Source organism: Stigmatopora nigra, chromosome 9 (assembly GCF_051989575.1).
Source record: "Stigmatopora nigra isolate UIUO_SnigA chromosome 9, RoL_Snig_1.1, whole genome shotgun sequence".
NCBI classification, from domain to species: domain Eukaryota; kingdom Metazoa; phylum Chordata; class Actinopteri; order Syngnathiformes; family Syngnathidae; genus Stigmatopora; species Stigmatopora nigra.
In genome coordinates, this window is record NC_135516.1 from 5,159,877 (window position 1) to 5,182,107 (window position 22,231).

The following is a 22,231-nucleotide window of genomic DNA, read 5'->3' on the forward strand; positions in this document are numbered from 1 at the left end:
TGGAATTGGGGGATATTTAACATTGCAGTGGTCAATTTTTAAAGAACCCACATGCAAACACAATGTATACTAATAAATCCAGTTTATGTGATGAATTACTTGGAGTGAGACCAAATTTAAATAAAAAAATCACATTGAATTGAACTAGGCGGCCCGGCAGATAAGTGGTTAGCACTTGGCCTCACAGTTCTGGGGTCCTTGGTTCAAATCCAGGTCGGTCCACCAGTGTGTATTTTCCATGTTCACCCTTGGCCTGTGTGGGTTTTCTCCAGGTAAAATAGTTTTCCTAGATTAAATGTCTCGCACTACCACATGTGGCCCTGTTTTGCATATAACCAGAATAAGACAATTTCATTTTACATTCAGCTACAGGCCGAGCGAATTAAGCCTTTGATAGTTTATTAACTATATTAGGGTTGTTTGTGTACCAAAAAATCAGAAAAGTAAGGCTTATTTTTCAATTTTTTTTAAGCCATTTGGTAGATAAATTATAGTACAGAGGTTTTAAAAAGTTTGAATACTATTATTAAATAGACGGCACAAAAAAAAAACGCTATTGTGGTTATTCACCGATTGGGGCACACCTTGCAACCTATTATCCACGATAATATTTCTTAAAGCCCCCTGATGGTGTTGAGGTTCACTTGCCTGATTTTGGTGCGGCCAGGCGCAGGCTTGATTCCCGCTGGTGCCCCTATGACTCCTAGTGCACATGGCTGTTTGTCCAATGGCTGACTGGCGACCAGGTTCCCTTTCGCGCAAAGTCAGCTGGGATAGGCTATGGCAACCTCCGCGATCCTAAGGAGGATAAGATGGTTCTGAAAATGAGATGAGAGATGAGATGAGACTAAATTGTGCATGGAATTGAGTTGGTGATTAGTCCCAGGTGTTCTCCCGCTTCCCCCACTCCAGCTCAAGCTCACCCACAGCACAAAAAGGATAAGTGGTACTAAATCAATAAAAACAACTATGAAATCCAAAATGGTGAATAAATGAGTTGAATTACGACCAATGTTCTGCCGACAAAGAACTTAAAGAGTATGTAAGCACCATTACAACCATCATTTAATGGCTTGGACAAGTGGGTGGAATCAGACTTGACTGGGTGATGGAAATTGATCATGATAATAAATAATGGATGTTATTAAATGTTGGACAATTGCCCCTCTGCAATAAGTGGATTATTACATGCTAACTTATTCATGGTCCACTTAATACACACGTTGAGCCATTAGAGGCAAATTTGGAAACAATCTTTATAAAACAATTTTGTCCATGACTGAGTTGCCCAATCAAATAATTATGATATTATCTCTCTAGCTCATTCACACACTGATGAGGCAGCAGCATTAACTAACTGTAACAACTCCTTTGAATGAAATATGCAACTGAGGACAAAAATGTGCATTCTTTTGTGCGCTGAGACCATGAATCTTTATCATTCACTACAAATGCTTGGTTTGAGTAGGCTTTCATGCTTCATTGAATGTTGCAGAAATAAATAAACTGATCAAAATGGGTTTCCCTTGAAATTCACTGAACATAGATTTTTGTCCAACTCTTTCTTTGTAGCTTGAAAACTATAAGTTATGAATAAACCAATACTGTAGTGACCACACTAAACAGCTTGTAAAATATCCACACACTCTGCTATTCTTCATATTTCATGCTTTTCGTCTTAAAACATTGCTAGAGCACCAGAGAAAGTTGATTCGTCATTTGAAATCATGTGGTTCGATATGAAAAGCAACTGTTAAGGTCTCTTAACACGTCAAATGTGGCATATCAAATTTTTGATTCATTTGCTTGGTTTACATCTATACTGCATGTTCAATTCAACATTAATCTAGCAACCTTAATCATTGTTGGCATACACCTTCAGATTAATAACACCCAAAAAATAATTTAGAAGGAAGGAGGTAAATAATGCAAATAATACAGGCCATAAATCATTAGCCATTTTATAAATAATAGTCTGAGATCATATGCACATGTCAAATAAAAACATGCACCAGCATGCAATATTATAATAACCTGTTCCATATCCAACATTTAATCACTAGACTCAGTGACAATTGTGCGAAAAATGATGAATGTCATACTGTGTCAGTGTAATTAAAAATCAAGGTCTAGAATAAATAGTGAGTTTGCTGCACATTATTTATAGTTGAGCTACTTTTGATTATTTTTTTCCCTCAACAACTGCTTTTTTTAAATGGAAATTCATGGATGCTGTTGTATAATCTACTAAATATTTTCAAATACTGTAATCTGTAAATCCAAGTGACAATTCATACATTGATTTTCTTTTTCTGATTATAGGTCCATATTATTCTAAAATGTCTTACCAGAATTCAGATTTGTGATCTGTTGATACAACCTTCAAATACACAGATCACCGGGTTAATTGCATTGGCAGTCTTAATATACTGATATACAGTAGTAAAACAATTAATTAAAAAATGGTGGTTGAAAAGTTCTAATGATATTTCAACGTTTTGAATAAATTTGTCAGGAGAGGCAATCCAGCGACTCCTGACAAAATTAGTGTCAAATGAAGACATAACATTTTTCATTCACTTGGCTAATGAAGAAATTACACTTCATTTTTCTGTAGTATGAATACTACAAAAATCTTAGTAATATAAACAAAAGATACTTGTGTGCTTGCTATTTTTTCCTGGGAACCTTGTCACCCAGTGGTACTTCCTCAATCAGTTTCTGCAGAAAAAATAGAGAAATATGTTGGGAGAGGCAACCATTAACATTATCCACATATCTAAACTGATTTACCTCAAGCAGTCTGCTATAATAGGTGAACGAATCCTCGCCATCCATGCGAGTATCATCTACTTTGTACCTCCTGCAGGCCAGCAACAGCTCATTGGAACTGTAGAGTCGGGCTGGGTCAATGGAGTAGCTGTTGATCAAGCTAACCAGGTATTCTCGATAATGCTTCCTGATTATTAACATACCATCACATGAGACACAGGGAAAAAAAACATGTCAGCATTTTGTAATGTGACAAGCCAGCCAAGATGAGTAAAGGGAGTCCCTGGGTTACAAAAAAAAAGGCATAGCACCATTGCCAATCCTAATAAAATGAAAACAAAACTATCTCGCAACTTTGGGCCCAGGGAACGCCCAGAAAACACAGATTTTTTTAAACAACGGTCCTTATTTTTACATTAGATAATACGTTAGTTGTTTGGTTTTGTGGGCTTTGATTGTTGCGACACAAGATCTGTATAAACACAAAACTGAATTTGGCGACACGTAAGGCGTTTAAATTTGGTTCGAAGTTAGCATTATATTTACCGATGTTCGGTGATGTTTTTTCCGTTCTTTTTATGATGTTAAGCATAGTTTTCATGGTTATAGACTTTCCTTTAGCCACTCGATGAAGCAGTTCTTCCGCCTGACTTTATTGCAGGTGGTATGGGTTCAATCCCTATTCGTTGGTGGTGTGATTGTGAGTGGTTGTCTATTTAATTATGCCCTACGATTGGCTGGCAAACTATTCGGGGTGATACACCGACTACACCAATCCCAGTGTCACTAAAATTCAGTTTTTTGTTTCCACAGTACAAAATAAAGACTGAAAATACAATCAACTCTGAATAAGATGCATGCCTCTGTGAGTAGAACAAATTATGTCGAATGAAAAGAAAGTGTCATACTCGCAGAGTCCAGCGTGACCAGTTTGGGTTTGTGCGCCACATGCTGAGTCAGGTTGTTGTCCTCCATCATCTTTTTGCTCAATGACACCACAAAGCCCTTGGAGAGATGGGAGACAAAGGGTGTGAATTATAATGGATGAGAGCAGTAGTCATGATGATCAGAGTTGATGGTGCTTTGTCCAACTCATTTAAGGACCTTATGTGTGGATTCTGTGTGTCTTTTAACTATAATTTAGAAAAAGGTACCAACATTTTGTCTGGTTCTAAACAGGCAGATCCAGGATACATTCATTATAAATTATACATTTTATATTTACAGTATTGAAGTATATATATATATATTTTTTTACCATTTGATGACTGCCACCGTATTAAGTTTATACATCCAATTTCATATGATGACAAAAATCTGTATTTTAACACAAAAATAGGTGGTGGCCACATAGTTTTAGCAAATGTAGTCCAGTGTTCGCTGCACTTTTTTTGCAAAAGACACCCACTATATACATAAGAATACGGCTATGCTATTCTGACAAAGTGTACTATTCTGACAAAACAACAGAAGTACCACACAAAGCTTGAATTACTACTGATACCAACATTGTTTGTGAGAGTCACTTTGTTCATGGAAAATTCTAGTGTTTATTTAGTTGGTAATTAGAGAAGATTAAAAAAAATCTAATCAAATTTGCGTAGTGTACAATCCACTTTCAGTACAATCAGGGCTTTGTGCTTCCCAAAACAAATTGGCCCAACTTCTCTTTAAACTAAATAATTGAGGCCTCCAGACTTTTGAAAGATTCTGTGGCAGAGTCAGAATTTGTTGGTTCACCATTTTTCCATCATCTAAGATCACATACAGGTCTTGAATTGTTTTGATTTTGTTGTCAAGAATTATTTTAAGCTTCTTTCTAAACCTTTTCTTGTTTTCAGATGTTTAACGATTTCGCCCGCAAACCGTTGGTCGCCTCTTTATTGTCCACCATATAAACAAAGATCCTTCAATTGCATATGTGACCAAATTGAAGCAGATCTATAAACCATCAGCAAACAAGTTCGATTTTTAGATGTGTATATCTGCCAATGAGATAACTTTAGCCTACACAATTTCTTTTTAAATATTGTAATAATTACTGTGCATAACCATACCATGGAGGGTTCAGGCAAAATAAAGAGACAACACGAGGAACATTTTTTTTTCTCCTGCTCAAAGAAACATTTGAAAACTGTAGAAACCAAAATGACCATGACATATTCTCTATTCAGCGAAGCAATTTGGACATTATTTATCATCTGAGGGCTGACATGGAAAGGAAGGAGTCAAAACACATCATGACAACTAAAAGTCTTTCAACATTTTTTTTTCTTTGCATCCACATTGTTCAACATTTTTTTCTTTCATTAGGGCCAGAGGTTTTTCAGATAAATTGAAGAAAAAAAAGACTTGAAAGGATTTTTTTCGTGCAGCGTATGAGTACTTAAACACTCCCTACATTTTTCCAATGTGTATCATCATAAAAGCATGTCTTCAAACGGTAAAAGAATTAATATTTCATACAAGCTTTTTTTTTTTTTAAATCGCTTAGCAGCGATGTTCCATTGAGTACGAGGACCTACCTGTCTGTGTTCCGGGTGGGGGGTCAGTATTGTATGCTACACCATTGTTCTGTCAATTAAAATAGGAAAAAATAACATACATTAATTACCCAAAAATGTTATTTATTAATGTTTTATTTAAAAATAATAATCTTTAATATCTCTCTTACTATTGAAGGAATGTTTTTGTTAACCATATATAAAGGGATTCAAACTTATAAAAGCTTGCTGGAGATTGACATAGGATGGAAATAGAACATATTACGCAAAATGTTTTAACGGAATTCAAAAATTTACAAGTAATCCAATCTTCTTTATCTTTATGAATAACACTGGAAAATATGAAACATTCTTCAGAACATAAAAAAGATTCTTCACCCGTTTTACACATTCCTCACTGGTTGAATAATGACTTCTCTTAAATATTGTAATTTCCATTTCATTGCAACTTTCTCTATGCATATATAAAGTAATACACACTATATTTTCTCTCCCACTTTCCCCCTAAAATATACGTAGTTCATCAACCGTACTCACGGCAGCTTTTGGGAAAGGCATGACTGGGTGAGAGAATATATTTTTCTTCCTTCTGGTGTCATTTTGAAATTAAATCAAGTGACTGTCATTAATTCACTTTATGAGACCTCTCGGGAAACACTGCTGAAAACTGCTACGAGCCTGAGCTATGCTAGATTGTACTGTATAAATGATTTAGAAAAACTAATATAAAAGAAAGAAACATGATACACTTAGATATCAAGTAGGGGTGGGGGGACACAAAATATTGTTTCATAGTCAGCTATTTATATCACATTTGAGACCCTTTGTATGCCATTTGTTGATGCGGGAACTCTATTTTTTTCCATTTTAAAGATTAACTATGAAGGTTTTGCCCCTCAGCTTCTTGTTTTTGTGCCACTGCAAAATTTAATAAAAAAAACATAGAAAAAAAGAATGTCTAGAATCATTTGTGAAACTATCAGGTAAGACAGTGCAAATGAAGAATGAGAAAATCTTCAATACAAATGTTCTGAGAGTATAGATATTAATATGAAACTAGTAATTTTTCAGAATAATTGTATATTGAATTGAAATGTACTGTAAAAATGTATGACTATGACAACAAAATACTGGAAGACCAGCAATCATTTTAACTGGTAAACAAAACGGTATATAAACAAAAACATACCTCCAATAAAGCCTGGAGTCTTGAAGGTTCCCAGTCTCTCAAATAGAAAAGACAATCCCTGGGGTGATGGGCATGCAGTCCAGATACAGTGCACTCATCCACGGCGCAGGTCTAGCAAGGGAAATTTGCAAAGATCTGAATTTGGTATTTATAGTATGAACACTTGTAAGTTAGACTGATGTAGAAACACTAAGATATTAGACCATATCAAAAACACATTCTTATCTCATCTCATTTTCTGAACCGCTTTATCCTCACTAGTGTCACGGGGGGGGGGGGGGGGTGCTGGAGCCTATCCCAGCTGACTTCTGTCCAGCAGATTATAGGGCACAAGGAGGCAGACATCCAATCAGCCTACCACCATGCATGTTTTTGGAATGTGGGAGGAAACCAGAGTACCCAAAGGAAACCCACACAGGCCCGGTGGAGAACATACAAACTCCATACGGATTGACATGACCTGGATTTGTACCCAAGACCCCAGAGCTGTGTGGCCGACACACTAACCACTCGCGCTATATGGCCACAGCGCACTCTGATCAGAAATCTAAATGGATATTATTTACGTGCATGTTTTTGGTATGAGGCAGTAAGAAACCCAAAGTACCTGAGGAAAACCCAGGTAGGTGCGGGGAAGAACATGCAAAAAGACCGGAGCCCAAAAGTAAAATGCTTGATCTAAGAACTGAGAGGCAAATGTGCTAATCACATTAAATTAAATGTGTCAGGGTGTGTGGATTATGTATTGCCATAGTATTTCAGATGTGAAGAATGTAAGGCTTCAAATAATGTGGGACTTACAGTGTGGAATGGGTTGTTGCAACCACTGCAGAACTGATAACGACACTGAGAGCAACAGAAGTGCATGCAGCCCCCTTTTGATAGTGCATACTGGAATCGGCAATTAGGACACGCTAAAAGAGAAGAATTGCAAATACAGAATACAAGATGAGAGCATTTATACAAATAGCTAAACCCAATGATGTATGATGTTTCTGATCATTCTCGAGATCTGACCTGAACATTCTTTTGGTTAGACCAATCTGTCAATTGAACTCTTTGTGTTCTAAAGTGAGTTCATGATCCCTGGGTGACACCATTCTTCTTAAAAGATCACTTTCATCACCTGCCTTCTAGATCAGGGGTAGGGAACCTATGGCTCGGGAGCTACATATGGCTCTTTTGATGGGAGCATATGGCTCTGCACTAACCTGTGAGGTAAACTATGGAAACGGTTGCTGAGAAAGCGCAAGAATAGGACCGTTACTTTGGTATTATGGCATTGAAACTAGCCCCAGCGGCTTATAATCTTTTTTTTTCATTACACTCTTTTGCATGGATTTTCTCATTGATACTCATTGATTAGCAACAACGTGAAAATGTTGTCAAAAGAATTCCAAGACTTTTTGTACTTTAAAAGTGGTGAAGTGACTAAAAAAGGCACACATTTACATGTATGTTGACTTTTAAATTCGGAGGCTCTCAAGGATTAAAATGTAAAAAAATATAAATTGTTTATGGGTCTTTCCATCAAAAAAAGGTTCCCGGCCCCTGTTCTAGATGATACTTTTTACTTGAAAATCTTTTTTTTAAATGGTCAATGTTTTATGGGGATTTTGCAGCCTGTTTTTTTAAGCTCTATATAAATAAAACAGCTTTCCATGATAATAAAATAGTTGTCTCTGCCTGTAAAATGAAATGGAGATAAGACAACTGAGTGTGTGTGTGTGTGTGTGTGGATATGTATGTACTATATCAAGTAGCTACCCTGCAACATTAAACTAACCTACACAGTTGTAAAAGAAATCCCACTGTACCTTAAAGGTACTTAAATTTTATTAGATTAATTCGGCATAGAGTCATATATATGCACAAATCGGGTTGGGGAGGGAGTGAGAGTTCTTTTTCTTTCTGCATTGATGGGCAAAGCAAGTTGAGACTGAAAAAAAAATGATGTCATTGATAAGTCAACAATGACTATATCATCATCACCCTAACATTGGCTAGAAGAATCTGAAGTTGTTCAGCCACTTATTCAGACTGACATATGCTGACACATAAATGATAACATTTGTTGTATAAGAAAAATGTAAACAAAATAGTGTCTGAAAAGTCAAAGGAGTATAAAAAATACTCACCTAAAGCCAAAAGTCCATGATATTGTTATTTTTGTTTTTTGCGTTATGTTAGAATAGTCTCACCCCAAATTATTAGATACTACAGTGTGTTCTTTTGTAAACAATCTGAGAGGAAACTTTTCCATTAGAGCCTCTTGAATTACTTAGGTGGCATTGTCTCTAATGAGTTGAATTCTCTGTAGTAATGCTCTTTCAATTGCCTGAATAATTCCCCCCACAATTCAATTCTAGTGTGTACATCTTTGTTTACACCATTGAGTGTGTGTGTGTGTCCTTATATTTGAGTGAGTGCCCACACGTACTAATGCCGTTGTCTCGCAAATAGCCAGCAAGCCCCTGTTTTTGATACTCTGGATCATTCTCTCTTTTCCAGGATTGGTATTGTTCACAGGATAAACCAGCATGCTGAGATTCCCACTGAAGACAAGATAGAGAAACAGAAAAAATATAAAGTCTAGGAACAGCTCCCAGAAGCTTAATGAGGTTCCTTTTTCTGTATGGCAAATTAAAGTAGAAAATTCAAGGCTGAACTTTCCTAAGCTGTATTTACAACTACTTAGTGTCTGATTACTGCATGTATTTGACTTTGTTTTCGGTTGTTCTCGATTGGGACAGCTACTCTGCTGCACTAAGACCAACATATCTCTGAACAGTTTTTAAAACTTAGAGTTGGAGTAGATTGGCTCAAGTCCGTGCTGAATTTACGATTAGTCATTCTGTTATAAGCTGTGATTGCTGGGGATTTTCCAAAAATGTATTGAGCTCCTCCACCTCATCTGTTCACACTCGTACATCACACTAATTTAGCTTCCTTACCATTCATACTCTTCCTAACCTTTCTCCAATGTCTGCCTTTGTCTTGTGTGATGATGTGTAAGATTAACATACATACATACATACATACATATATACATATATATACATATACATATATCATACTCCACTGATACACAATCCTGTGTCCAAATAAAGATTACTTATACTTATATATATATATATATATATATATATATATATATATATATATATATATATATATATATATATATATATATATATATATATATATATATATATATATATATATATATATATATATATATATATATATATATATATATATATATATATATATATATATATATATATATATATATATATATATATATATATATATATATATATATATATATATATATATATATATATATATATATATATATATATATATATATATATATATATATATATATATATATATATATATGTGTAAGATTAACATACATACATACATACATATATACATATATATACATATACATATATCATACTCCACTGATACACAATCCTGTGTCCAAATAAAGATTACTTATACTTATATATATATATATATATATATATATATATATATATATATATATATATATATATATATATATATATATATATATATATATATATATATATATATATATATATATATATATATATATATATATATATATATATATATATATATATATATATATATATATATATATATATATATATATATATATATATATATATATATATATATATATATATGGAGTATGATGTGGTAAGTCAAGTTCTTTTCCCTTATCCCTTATTCCCATTAATACTGCAATGCTGTTACAGGCAACTAATTGATGATTACTCATGGTAGGTTTCTGCAAATATTATAGGTGTTTTCTAAGGCACCCCAGTGAATCGTTTGGTTGGTGAATCAGCATTGCCTGATGATGTTTTAAGTAAGAATCTGTAAAATTTGCACAAAGCCAAACCATGTTGATGTATTCTGGAAGTACCTATTGTTTTCTTTCAGAGAGAATTAATTATTTCAGTGGATGGAGACTAGTGATTAATTGTGGCTCATTGTCTATTGAGCTGAAGCCGCAAATCATAGATTTAGGGTTTAATGTTTCAACCAAAACAAAATTGCTTATGAATACTTACAGGTTTTTTGCACTGAGCACAAAAACTGTTACGACACTGAAAACAGGTGACCTTAGGTTGGTCTCCATCATAGATAAAACCATAGGAACACTGTAAAGAGGAGAGTTACATGATATTGACAGATAACTTTTTCAAAATTAACACCAAATGCATAATGACTCTAGGACTCACGTGGCAGCACCACAGGAATTTTGGATCTTTGATGAGAGCTTGTTCAGTCAGTTTCTTATGGAAAAGTTCATATACTTCAGGTTCCAGACATTCTCTCAACTGAAATGCAAAATATATTATTACAGTTTCTTCACAACAGTGGTGGGATGGTGCTTTATTGTCAACATACAGTATACTGTAAAAATTATATGGATTATAAAATACATACTACTTAAAATAAGGAAACATTTGTAACGGTTTATCACAGTTTTAGGCAAATACAGTAATACATATTTTCAAGATATGAGCTGCCATTGGGCCTTTAAAAAAGTACTTTGTCACAGCATTAAATATCGCAGTTAGAAAAGGTTCTGATCCGTTAAGTACATTATACAAAGTCTTTTTTCAATTTTTCTGTATTTAAACAGTCTTTTAAAAAAAAAATCACTAGTGATCGATGTTAATCTACCTGGATGTCCAAAGTTGAGAAGTAACTATTTAGGTCTTCAGGATCATTGATGTCAGGCTCCCAGCAGACTGGACACACCATATCTCTGATATGTTTGTCCCTGACTGCGATGGTGAAATGCTGCTGGAAACAACCACAACACACGGAACACTGGCACGAAGTCAGAGACTGCATCTGAAAAAAGGGGACATAACATTTAAAAACATAAGTTAAAATGACTATGAAAGCTCAAGCATTACCTTGCTATGCGGAAAGACAGAAAGGCAGATGGGACATTCTTTGGCCAGCACTCTTTTGATGAACTCTCTGTCATGAGACTCCCGTACAGCCTGGACTACATCCTCAAGGGAGTAGGGGGCATTGTGTTCCTGAAGGAGAGATAGGGCCAGCTCACAGCGGCCCCAGCTGGGTAGACCATATACCGCTAATAACCTCCGACATGTGCGCTGAAAGGAAAAGATCACAACAATACAGAGCTTCTCATTTGTGTGGAGATAATATGTTCTCCTCGGGCTTGCGTGGGGTTTCTGCGGGTACTCCGGTTTCCCCCCACATCCCAAAAGCATGCATTATAGACTGGTTGAAAACTCTAAATTGCCCCATGGGTGATGAGAGTGAATGGTTGTCCATCTTATTGTGCCTTGCGATTGGCTGTGCCCGTAAATACAGTGTTCCCTCGCTACTTTGCGGTACAGCTACCGCGGACTCAGAGCTTCGCGGATTTATTGGGGATTTTTTTTTTAAATACAAATATTACATTGAGACAACATATTTTACAGTGTTTTTTGTTATAACATGAATTGCACTCTCTCTACCCGTATTCTATATGGTGTACTGTACACAGGGGGGGGGGGGGTAAAAAAATAAAAAATAATAATAATTTTTGGGGGGAATTAAATTCAAATTAAGCATTTTTGAAGGGGAATCCCTACTTCTGGTCCCAATTAACCGCGATGACCGAGGGAACATTGTAGCTGGGTTAGGCTCCAGCACCCAAGACATGTTTTGAGGATGTACTCAGTTAAGTTATGCACACTGCAGTCTTACGTACGGTTGATTAGAGGCTACATAGTGTGTTTGACCTCACCTCCTTGTCAGGGTTATTGATATCAACCGCTGGCTCAGGCTCATCGCTCCAAATACGTTTATGGAATGGTTCCAATAGGGGGCGCTGCAGTAAAGCTAGTGCCCCTCTAACCTCACCTCCATTTTGTCTCAGAACCTCATGACAATGAGCCTCATTACTGAAGCCCAAGGAGCAGAGCATTTTTACCTGAGGAATCAAGTGAGAACAGGCATCATTAGTATCATTTCGTCATATTTTCTGAACCGCTTTATCCTCATTACGGACGCAGGGGGTGCTGGAGCCAATCCCAGCTCTCTCCGGGCCAGTATCAGACAAAAAGTACAATGATTTCTGGAAAGGGGGATTTGTTACTTTTGCGAGTCTGTCTCTGAGAGCTTGTCTGGCAGCCTTCTCAGAATCGCCTCCTGCCGCAAGCCAGGCCTGCTTGGCTTCAGCTCTGGAGAGTTGAACTGAAACTGCAACTTTTCCTTTTATATCATAATGTCCTTTTCTGGGATCGTCTGCAGGAGCCTCACATGACTTATTCTGCGTTAAGAGAATTGTAAATATAGAGTAAGTGATACATACATCAGAAGGAGCCACGTTTTCAAGAGTATTTTTAAATACAATTACACACTGTAATTTTGATCACCATGCCACATGAAGTTGGAATTGTGAGTTATTTAGGATGCAATAGTTCACAGACCTCACTGAGTGTGCGAGACTACAATAAGTGTGTGCTTGTCTCACATACAGACTGATGGGATAACGTTGCTGACATCTTGCTGATCTTGTCCAATTGCTTAGGCAGCTCTGACTTTAACCATTTGCAAGGCAGGATGTTAGTATCTTTGGCAACCCTCATGCATGTGTACATCTCCTCAGGGCTGATGCCATTCTTCTCACCATCCTAACAGAAAAAAAATGGGAAGGGAGATTACATGAAATCCAAAACAAATGAAACTGTGCAGCCTATTCCTTACTCGAATCACTTGTATGAGCTTCAGCCCATCTTCCTTCATTCGCCGTTGCCGACAGGAGTTTGGGTCCTCTCGGGTCAGTTCTTTGGGCTTAACTGGCAGAGCTGGGACCCGTCTCACAGGGAAGGGAGGACGGAGCTTTGATGGTAAAGGTGCAGGCTCTGGACGGGCTAAGTCACACATCTCACACATCGTGGCAGGTGAGTAGTTGAGATATGTACAGAACTGACAAACCCACTGGACAGAATCCCATCAAATAGAATCATTTTAAAAAGTCAACATATTTTCCTGTTTTTACAACTTCTACAAACACATAATGCTCTCACCTGGCTATCAGGGTCCCCGGGCATGCCCAGTACAGGGGCTAGTGGCCTGGGTGGGGTAACAGGAGGGTGTGAAGGGGTCACCGGCGGTCGTGTAGCCAAACGAGGTCTTTCACACACCTCACATAGAATACTGCTGGCTGCATTGACCACAGTGCAGCTCTTACACTCCCACTCTGTTGAAACATTGAGACATTAAATTCTGAAGAAAAAAAACACCATTGACTGACAAATAACAGCATGCGATATGGATGCCAAACCACTGAAGGTACGATGTAGGTTTTGTGGTGAAAGGCACAGGTGAGTATCTTTCTTTTCTGCCACCATTGATTAACAAAATTTTGAAGAAACATTTATTAGTGTAGGAATTACCTCTAAAATGTGAGCTATTTTAATAAAGAGATTTTGAAGTCACACTTGCTCATTTATTAAAAGGGACACATTTTCTCATTTGAAGCAACACAGAAAAAAAGCGTAATACACGCATCCCCTTGTGTATATAAAAGTCTTACCCCAGTTGTGGGAAGACTTTTACATACACTCATCAAGGGCATAAATGTCATATGGATTACATTATATTACATACATCTTTTTTTCCCAGCTTAAAAAATGACAACTAGGTGCTAGAGACATTATTTCCTGCTTGTTGAACATTGCCAAAGTGCCCTCGAGCAACGTTACAAGGGAGGCCTAAGCGATGTGCAAAACAAATGTTCACATATTGTGAACTATCTAATTATGATGGTCATTTTCTTGCAAACTGTTCTACTCATTACTATGGCCAAAACTCAGTCAGAAATATTTCTTATTCTTTTACAGACACCAAATGACTTTTCCCTCCATCCCAACAGTGCACATTTCAACACTTAAGTGGAGGAAAAAGCCAAACAAATCGTTTTTTATTTTTAAAAAGAACATTTTAGCACCAAGCAATAGAACAAACCTATGATGGTTGCTGGTGGGGATTCATCTGCAGCACAGCTGAGTGATTCATATCGAGGGCACTCACATCCTTCACAAAGCACATTTTGGGATGAGTTAACTTTTGTGCAGTGAAGACAATGCCAGGTGGAAGAACTGAAAGTGGAAGGCACACCTCTGTCAAAATGACACAAATTTCACTGCAAATTTTAATACAATACACGGAAAGGAAATTTCCATCACTAATAGATATATATTTTATCAGAATTCCTCGAAATTAATGAGTTATCGTTTCCATTTAAATAATATATAATAATAATATAATGTGTTCATTGCTCTATATGTAAAATGCCATAAAACTGCCACATGCATATCAATAAAGAATGTTATTTTACGTTGCACTAAATTGCTATTGCTATCTCACATGCTGCTAAACACTTTAGTCACCTCTTCTTTTTTTCTTTTTACCTTATTTCCTTTTTATTGTATAGAAATCTTTTTTATAGTTACTTATGTGTGCATTCTATAGTGAATCTTTGAATTTCATTGTACTTGTATAATGACAATAAAGGCATTCAATTCAACTCTATAATAAGGGTTGTGTTTGAATAATCCACAAGAATTGCCATTTGAGCACCCGTACAAATCTTTCCAGAACAGCACTGCTGACACACAGTTTTCCCTTAAGTAGATTGCGGATGTAATAATCCAATGAATTGAAAACAAACAAACAAACAAAAAACGAGTTGTCATTCAGAGTTAAGTGTTTGTGTCACTTCTATATTGTAAAATCCATCAAGTCTAACCTCTTAGTATTCCCACTTTTGGGAGTTTGGGCAGTTGAAGTAGAGGATGTGACCGCAGTTCGACGATGCTTGGCCCTTTCAGGGTAGGAATGGTATAGTCTGTCACACTCTGAACACAACCCTTGGAGGCAGGTCAAACAGTGCACAGTGATGCGAAATATCCCGCAAATAGTGCAGTTTTCTGAAAGGATTAAAAAAGCAATCTTCATTTCAGTTATGTAACACAGCAAAGGGAACGGAATTTTTCTTTAAAAATTCAAAATACAAAAAGGAAATGCTTTGGGATTGTTCAGATCTGCATGTGTATGACCATCGATCAAGACCCGTTAATCTCGTTTAGCAGTGTGGACAAGATATAACCTGAGACTATGAAATATACTGTCAGTGAACAGTATTTCAGTCTGATACATTAAAACTTAGAAGCCTACATTCAATTTCTAGACCACAAGACATTGTCTTGAGTCAAATAAGGAATAATAGAAGCGGAGTAATGTAAATGTAAAGTCATTAAAAACAAGAACATGGATGCATTTTACCTAGATCCCCTAGTTTTTGTATCTGTACAGTCTTTGTACTTTGAGGTTTAAGACTAAGAAATAATATAGTTCACCTGGATGTTTCTTGAAAGGTGGAAATGAGGCCTGGACAGGTTTGAGACTTTGATGGTTGGAGGAGAGTGAACGTGCCTGTCTACTCTCCTTCATGGAATAAAGATTAAGAGGGAAAGCAAGCGACTTGGATTGGCTGTCTGAAGGATGTTTACTACAAATGAAAGACGAGCAGCTGATCACGGCATCTGTGTTCAGACCCACATCCTAAACAAAGTGAAGAGATGGTGTGGTAAATAAAGCTTTTCAATAGTTCAATCTATGATACAGTGTGGACATTATAAATTACATGAAACAGTGCTTGTGAAGACAAAATGAATGTTGAACTACTGTGACAGTATAAGAATTTACCATACATCTGTGTGATAAAACAGGAAATATTTAACTTGAGACGTAACATAATTTCTCGCATATTAGCCGGTTCCGTGTATAAACACTCTTAAAATTACCTTAAAATCGTTGAATTTTACAATTTCGCTTCCATAAGATGCCCCCTGATTCACAATTTTCACCTCCATTCTCATGGTTTTAATAGGGAGTACAAATGTGTTACTTTGAAGGGAAAATCTTATGAAAAATCATCGCACATGGTATTTCTGAGATTTGTGCAAGTCAAGTCTAATTTGTGTGCATATAAGCAGTACCATCGATTCAGTCATTATTCTTTTGAGCGACAAATACGGAGTATATGCCAAAAAATATGGTAATTGGTTATTACTGACCTTGTGTCTTAGGGTAGGAATGATTCTCTCATAGAATTCTGGATGCGGATGTGTCTCCTGAGATGAATAAGAGAAAAGGAAATGACTATAGTGTATGCCAATCGTATCATCCATTGCTCATCATGACTTCACTATTGCCATTGAAATGGAGAGACGTCACTACTTTTTGAAATGGAAGGGCCGACAGTGACTATAATTGATTTGGATGTCTATCATCATCAAGGGCAGCAAATGAGTTTTTCACAGTAATAAAATCGGGTCGGATGTATCGTTATTTTTTAATCTGGATTTGCCATCAGTGTCCTATCATGTTGGAGAGCAGAAAGAATGCAAAAATTTGGGAATTTTTATGCAACATACCAAGCATAGAATAAGCCACATCAATACTATGTTAAGAGTAGAGCTGCAACTAAATAAAAATAGTTTATCTTATCGACTATTCGGACGAATAATTGGATAAAATTGCACTTTTTGCAATTAAATTCACAATTTAATCCTAGTCATAAACAATAAAAAATATCTTTTGGGATTTTTAGGCTTATTTTAAGTAAAAATAAAGCAAAATTGAATGACTACTTTCTTCAAAAATAAAATTTTATCATAACTCTAGTGCTTAGTTAAAAAGTTTTGCTGGTTGACATTTCTATTTGTAAGAAAAGTGTTATAATTTAGTCATACCTGCGCTTTATATTGCATTAAAATTGAATTTCTATTCCATTCAATGAACAGAAAACCTGAAATGCTGATATATTAGCAGGTGTGTGCCTGGAAAAAAAACATACGGAAATAAAAGAGGCACACCTTGATAAGCATTTCCAGCTCCATCCTTAAACTCATCACTTCCAGAGTTACTGCTGCAACTTTGCCGACGTCAGGATCTGTGACATCATCGGGGAAGCTGAGTCCATCTTGCTGCTGATTGGAGTAACCATAGAGACAAAGAACTGCCCTTCCACCCTGCAAGCGTAGTGAGAACAACAATCAAAGGCTGACCAGGACATATTTGTCCTTACTTTAATGTACAGACAGGCTGGGAAAAACACTAGCTAGACAGTATGTCAATACTAACTTGTGTTTTTTGTGTGTAATGTGCAAATCACCATAAAATCCAGTAGCATAACATGCCTACATCTTGGTAAAAAATGCACTGTTTTATTTCTGAAGTTATCATTTTAAAAGGAAAAAAAACATCTCCGTATGAAAAGAAAAGAAAACACTTTTATAATTGAGTTAAAATACTGACATCAAAGATGGGGTGTAAAAAAACATAATAAAGGATAGTATTTCTGTAATTTTATGGTAAATTTATTTAGCTTTCGTTTTTAATCAAGTCACGTAACGTGCCTAAATATTTGTCAAAAACGCAATAATTTTTTTTCTGAAATTTTAATATTAAAACGAAAAAACCTTGTATAAAAAAAACCTAACAAAAATATTTGACCTTGTGAGTTTATGCGGTATGGAAATGAATCAATGGATGAATGCAAACTCTTGAAATTCTTTGTTTACGTGTGTACGTTTACAGGGTTGTAAATCAATTGAAATATTCATTTTGCAAGCATGTTCTCTGAACACAAAGCCTTTTTGCTCATATTCAGCTAGGAAAGGCTACAGCACCCCTGCAGACTTTCATGAGTGTAAACAGTACAGGGATTGGATTAAAAAAGTAAAAAGAACAAGGTGCCTTCAGCACTCTCCGCGACCCTAATAAGGATAAAGCGGCTTAGAAAATGAGATGAGATAAGAATAAGGAGTAAAAAAAACTATAACTATGAAGTACTTCCAAAGTATTGAATTAGATATTTTCACTCAGTAATGTAATGTTCCTTACATGAGATTTAATCTCAGTATATGAATTCCTTTACATTTTTGGAGCGTAACCTTATAGATTAAATCATGCAATTTCCTTAATGATATTTATTACTTTATGTAAACCGACTGCTGCTTAGTTTCTAGTACAGAAGCTGTCCTAATAGTCCATCTTTGTGTCATTTTATTACCTGGATAGCATCAACAGTGGCCCTGAAAACAGGATTGTTGTGCTTGACCGTTCTCCAATATTTCGGTCTGTTTGGATTTGTCAAGTTGCACCCATATTTTTCCAGGATGTTCAAAGCTGTAGATAAGCGTTGCAGAGATGCAAGTGTCTGACGAGAAGCAAAAGAATCACAGAAAAGGAGTGAACTTTAAAATGGATTTTCTAACCTAAAATTTGTTTTAAATAATGTATATAGTATATGCATATCATCCTATCAATAATCATCTATAGCATCAGCAAATGTATAAAGTATATATTTCAGAAATGTGAAGTTTCATGGGTAAGTAGATTCAATTGATGCTTTGATTTTGTGATGTACCTCTTTTCTGTTGCTTCCAAAACTGTTTTCAATCACCATGGTTTCTGCAGTAATGTGATGGTATTTGGAGCACGGTGGTAAAGGAAGATTAGCCATAACCATCACACCTGCCCGCACTTCCACTAACCGTCCACCAGAGTAGAGACACACTTCTGCCTGACTTCGCGCCTCTTGCAGCTGTTCCGATAAGGACGGCATCCTACATATGCAAAATGAACACTGAAAAACGGTGTGTGAGAAAGTTTGGGAATAAAACAAGTTTAATTGTTATTTTGTCCACCTGCAGTACAACGCTTTTGAGGTAAGATTGAAGAATGTGGATGGTTGTCGTCAATGGCAACCAATGAAGTGAAGGGAATACGTTTAGAACAGTGTTTCCTAACCATTTTTAAGCTGTAGCGCACTTTTTGCATTGAAAAGAACACAATGGACTCCACGATCTGAAAATCTTTTATCTGAAAATCTTTTAATTTAAAACTATGTCTCCTATATCATAAATAGTCATTCTCATCAAAGTTTTAACAGGAGGAATCCCATAAGCCTTCAAAGTTATTCCAAAATCACATTTTTTAAAACCAATCAAATGTCCTCAAAAGTTGATGTCTGCGATTGCATAATTTTATGACTTTTATCCAAATATTACTTAAGTCTCCTAATATAATGCCAAAAAAGTGCTTACACGGATTTTACATCGTCAAAAGTTGATTATTATATATAATATATATGATTATATATATATATATATATATATATATATATATATATATATATATATATATATATATATATATATATATATATATATATATATATATATATATATATATATATATATATATATATATATATATATATATATATATATATATATATATATATATATATATATATATATATATATATATATATATATATATATATATATATATATATATATATATATATATATATATATAAAACCAATCAAATGTCCTCAAAAGTTGATGTCTGCGATTGCATAATTTTATGACTTTTATCCAAATATTACTTAAGTCTCCTAATATAATGCCAAAAAAGTGTATTGCAAACAGCAAATTATTCTATCATGTCTCTGATTTAGTTAGGCCTGGGCAATATGATAAAAATTGTTATCACCATTCGTAAAAAAATAAATAAGCAAAAATCAGTTTATTGATAATTATCACATCAATTTTCTTTCAAACATCTGTGTGTAAATAAATAAATAACTGCATTTTTCAGTTACAAAAGTAACTATACGTTACAGTTTATTCACAATGGTGGTAGTACTCTGAAGGACACTGAATTGTAAAAAAAAATAAAAACCACTGTGCCGTGGGAAATTGCAAGAAATCATACGTAATATTCAGAAAGAAAATATGGCTTTAACGAGATTAAATTCGAAATATTACAAGCTTAAATTCAAAATATGAGGAATATATATATATATATATATATATATATATATATATATATATATATATATATATATATATATATATATATATATATATATATATATATATATATATATATATATATATATATATATATATATATATATATATATATATATATATATATATATATATATATATATATATATATATATATATATATATATATATATATATATATATATATATATATATATATATATATATATATATATATATATATATATATATATATATATATATATATATATATATATATATATATATATATATATATATATATATATATATATATATATATATATATATATATATATATATATATATATATATATATATATATATATATATATATATATATATATATATATATATATATATATATATATATATATATATATATATATATATATATATATATATATATATATATATATATATATATATATATATATATATATATATATATATATATATATATATATATATATATATATATATATATATATATATATATATATATATATATATATATATATATATATATATATATATATATATATATATATATATATATATATATATATATATATATATATATATATATATATATATATATATATTCCTCATATTTTGAATTTAAGCTTGTAATATTTCGAATTTAATCTCGTTAAAGCCATATTTTCTCTCTGAATATTACGTATGATTTCTTGCAATTTCCCACGGCACAGTGGTTTTTATTTTTTTTTACAATTCAGTGTCCTTCAGAGTACTACCACCATTGTGAATAAACTGTAACGTATAGTTACTTTTGTAACTGAAAAATGCAGTTATTTATTTATTTACACACAGATGTTTGAAAGAAAATTGATGTGATAATTATCAATAAACTGATTTTTGCTTATTTATTTTTTTACGAATGGTGATAACAATTTTTATCATATTGCCCAGGCCTAACTAAATCAGAGACATGATAGAATAATTTGCTGTTTGCAATACATTTTCTCATGTTCTGATACTAATACCAATCTAGTAATTGTATTAATCATTGATTTCAATCCTGCAAATGTGGATTATAACCAATACTCAAACAGTCAGCAGAAAGGATCATTTTACAAAGAGGTGCGTCTATTTAAGAGGCAGTGCACTGACGAATGATGACAATAGTTTAAATATGATGCTCGCAACAGGAAAGCCCGAGCAATATAGATGGAATGGTGTACCACTGTGTCATTATGATACGGCATCATTTCATAGTGATATACGGTTTCTGTTCGTCACAGGTCGGGCTGGGTTTAAAAAAAACGTGATAAATGTGAACGCCGCTGCTTACCTCGTGACCACAACAACACCCCACGGTCCTCCCTCGATGCAGAGTTACGTATACTTGTTAAATATTTCGCAGGGGTGAGGAAATGAGAGCCTGAAGCTCCATGAGCCGCAATGGGGGCTTTTACAGGTACGTGACGTCGCAGGTTGGTGACGTCAATGTGTCAATTATTGCTGCCAATGAAATATGAAATAACCAGCGTCCGTTCTATCTAGCATTCTAGCTCATCTTTATTATTATTATATTTTTCCCCTGCTTCTTTTCACAGTTGGCGCCCTCTGTTGGGAGAACACAGCAAGAGTGGCCATGTCCCAGTCTTTCTGTTTTAAGATCAAATTAAAATGAAGAGTATAGATGTATATTACATTTTCCTGATTTTCCCCATTTTAAATCAATCATTGTAGATTTTTCTAATCTATTTTTTTCTGTTTTTAGTTCAAAAGCCATAAAAGTGAATGTAATTAA

General features: G+C 34.4%; 1 protein-coding gene across 3 annotated transcripts; it reads right to left on the reverse strand.

The window, feature by feature from the left end:
• Positions 1 to 1,852: 1,852 nt before the first annotated feature.
• On the reverse strand, positions 1,853 to 21,978 carry rnf31 (ring finger protein 31). 3 transcript variants are annotated; one of them, XM_077725165.1, is made up of 25 exons: positions 21,770 to 21,978; positions 18,983 to 19,181; positions 18,626 to 18,772; positions 17,427 to 17,582; positions 16,626 to 16,682; positions 15,906 to 16,110; positions 15,296 to 15,476; positions 14,512 to 14,645; positions 13,572 to 13,744; positions 13,249 to 13,482; positions 13,020 to 13,175; positions 12,638 to 12,811; positions 12,287 to 12,472; positions 11,439 to 11,645; positions 11,200 to 11,373; positions 10,752 to 10,850; positions 10,581 to 10,670; positions 8,906 to 9,020; positions 7,267 to 7,379; positions 6,466 to 6,576; positions 5,298 to 5,346; positions 3,681 to 3,777; positions 2,794 to 2,959; positions 2,542 to 2,721; positions 1,855 to 2,504 (listed from the first exon to the last, which is right to left on the reverse strand). In XM_077725165.1, exons 2-24 carry the CDS (start codon positions 19,178 to 19,180, stop codon positions 2,671 to 2,673), a joined length of 3,273 nt encoding a protein of 1,090 aa, XP_077581291.1. In that variant the 5' UTR covers position 19,181; positions 21,770 to 21,978; the 3' UTR covers positions 1,855 to 2,504; positions 2,542 to 2,670. The 3 variants fall into 3 exon arrangements, with proteins under 3 accessions (XP_077581289.1, XP_077581290.1, XP_077581291.1); XM_077725163.1 differs by having other exon boundaries at positions 1,853 to 2,504; positions 2,542 to 2,959; XM_077725164.1 differs by having other exon boundaries at positions 1,853 to 2,504; positions 2,542 to 2,959; positions 18,983 to 19,201.
• Positions 21,979 to 22,231: the final 253 nt, after the last annotated feature.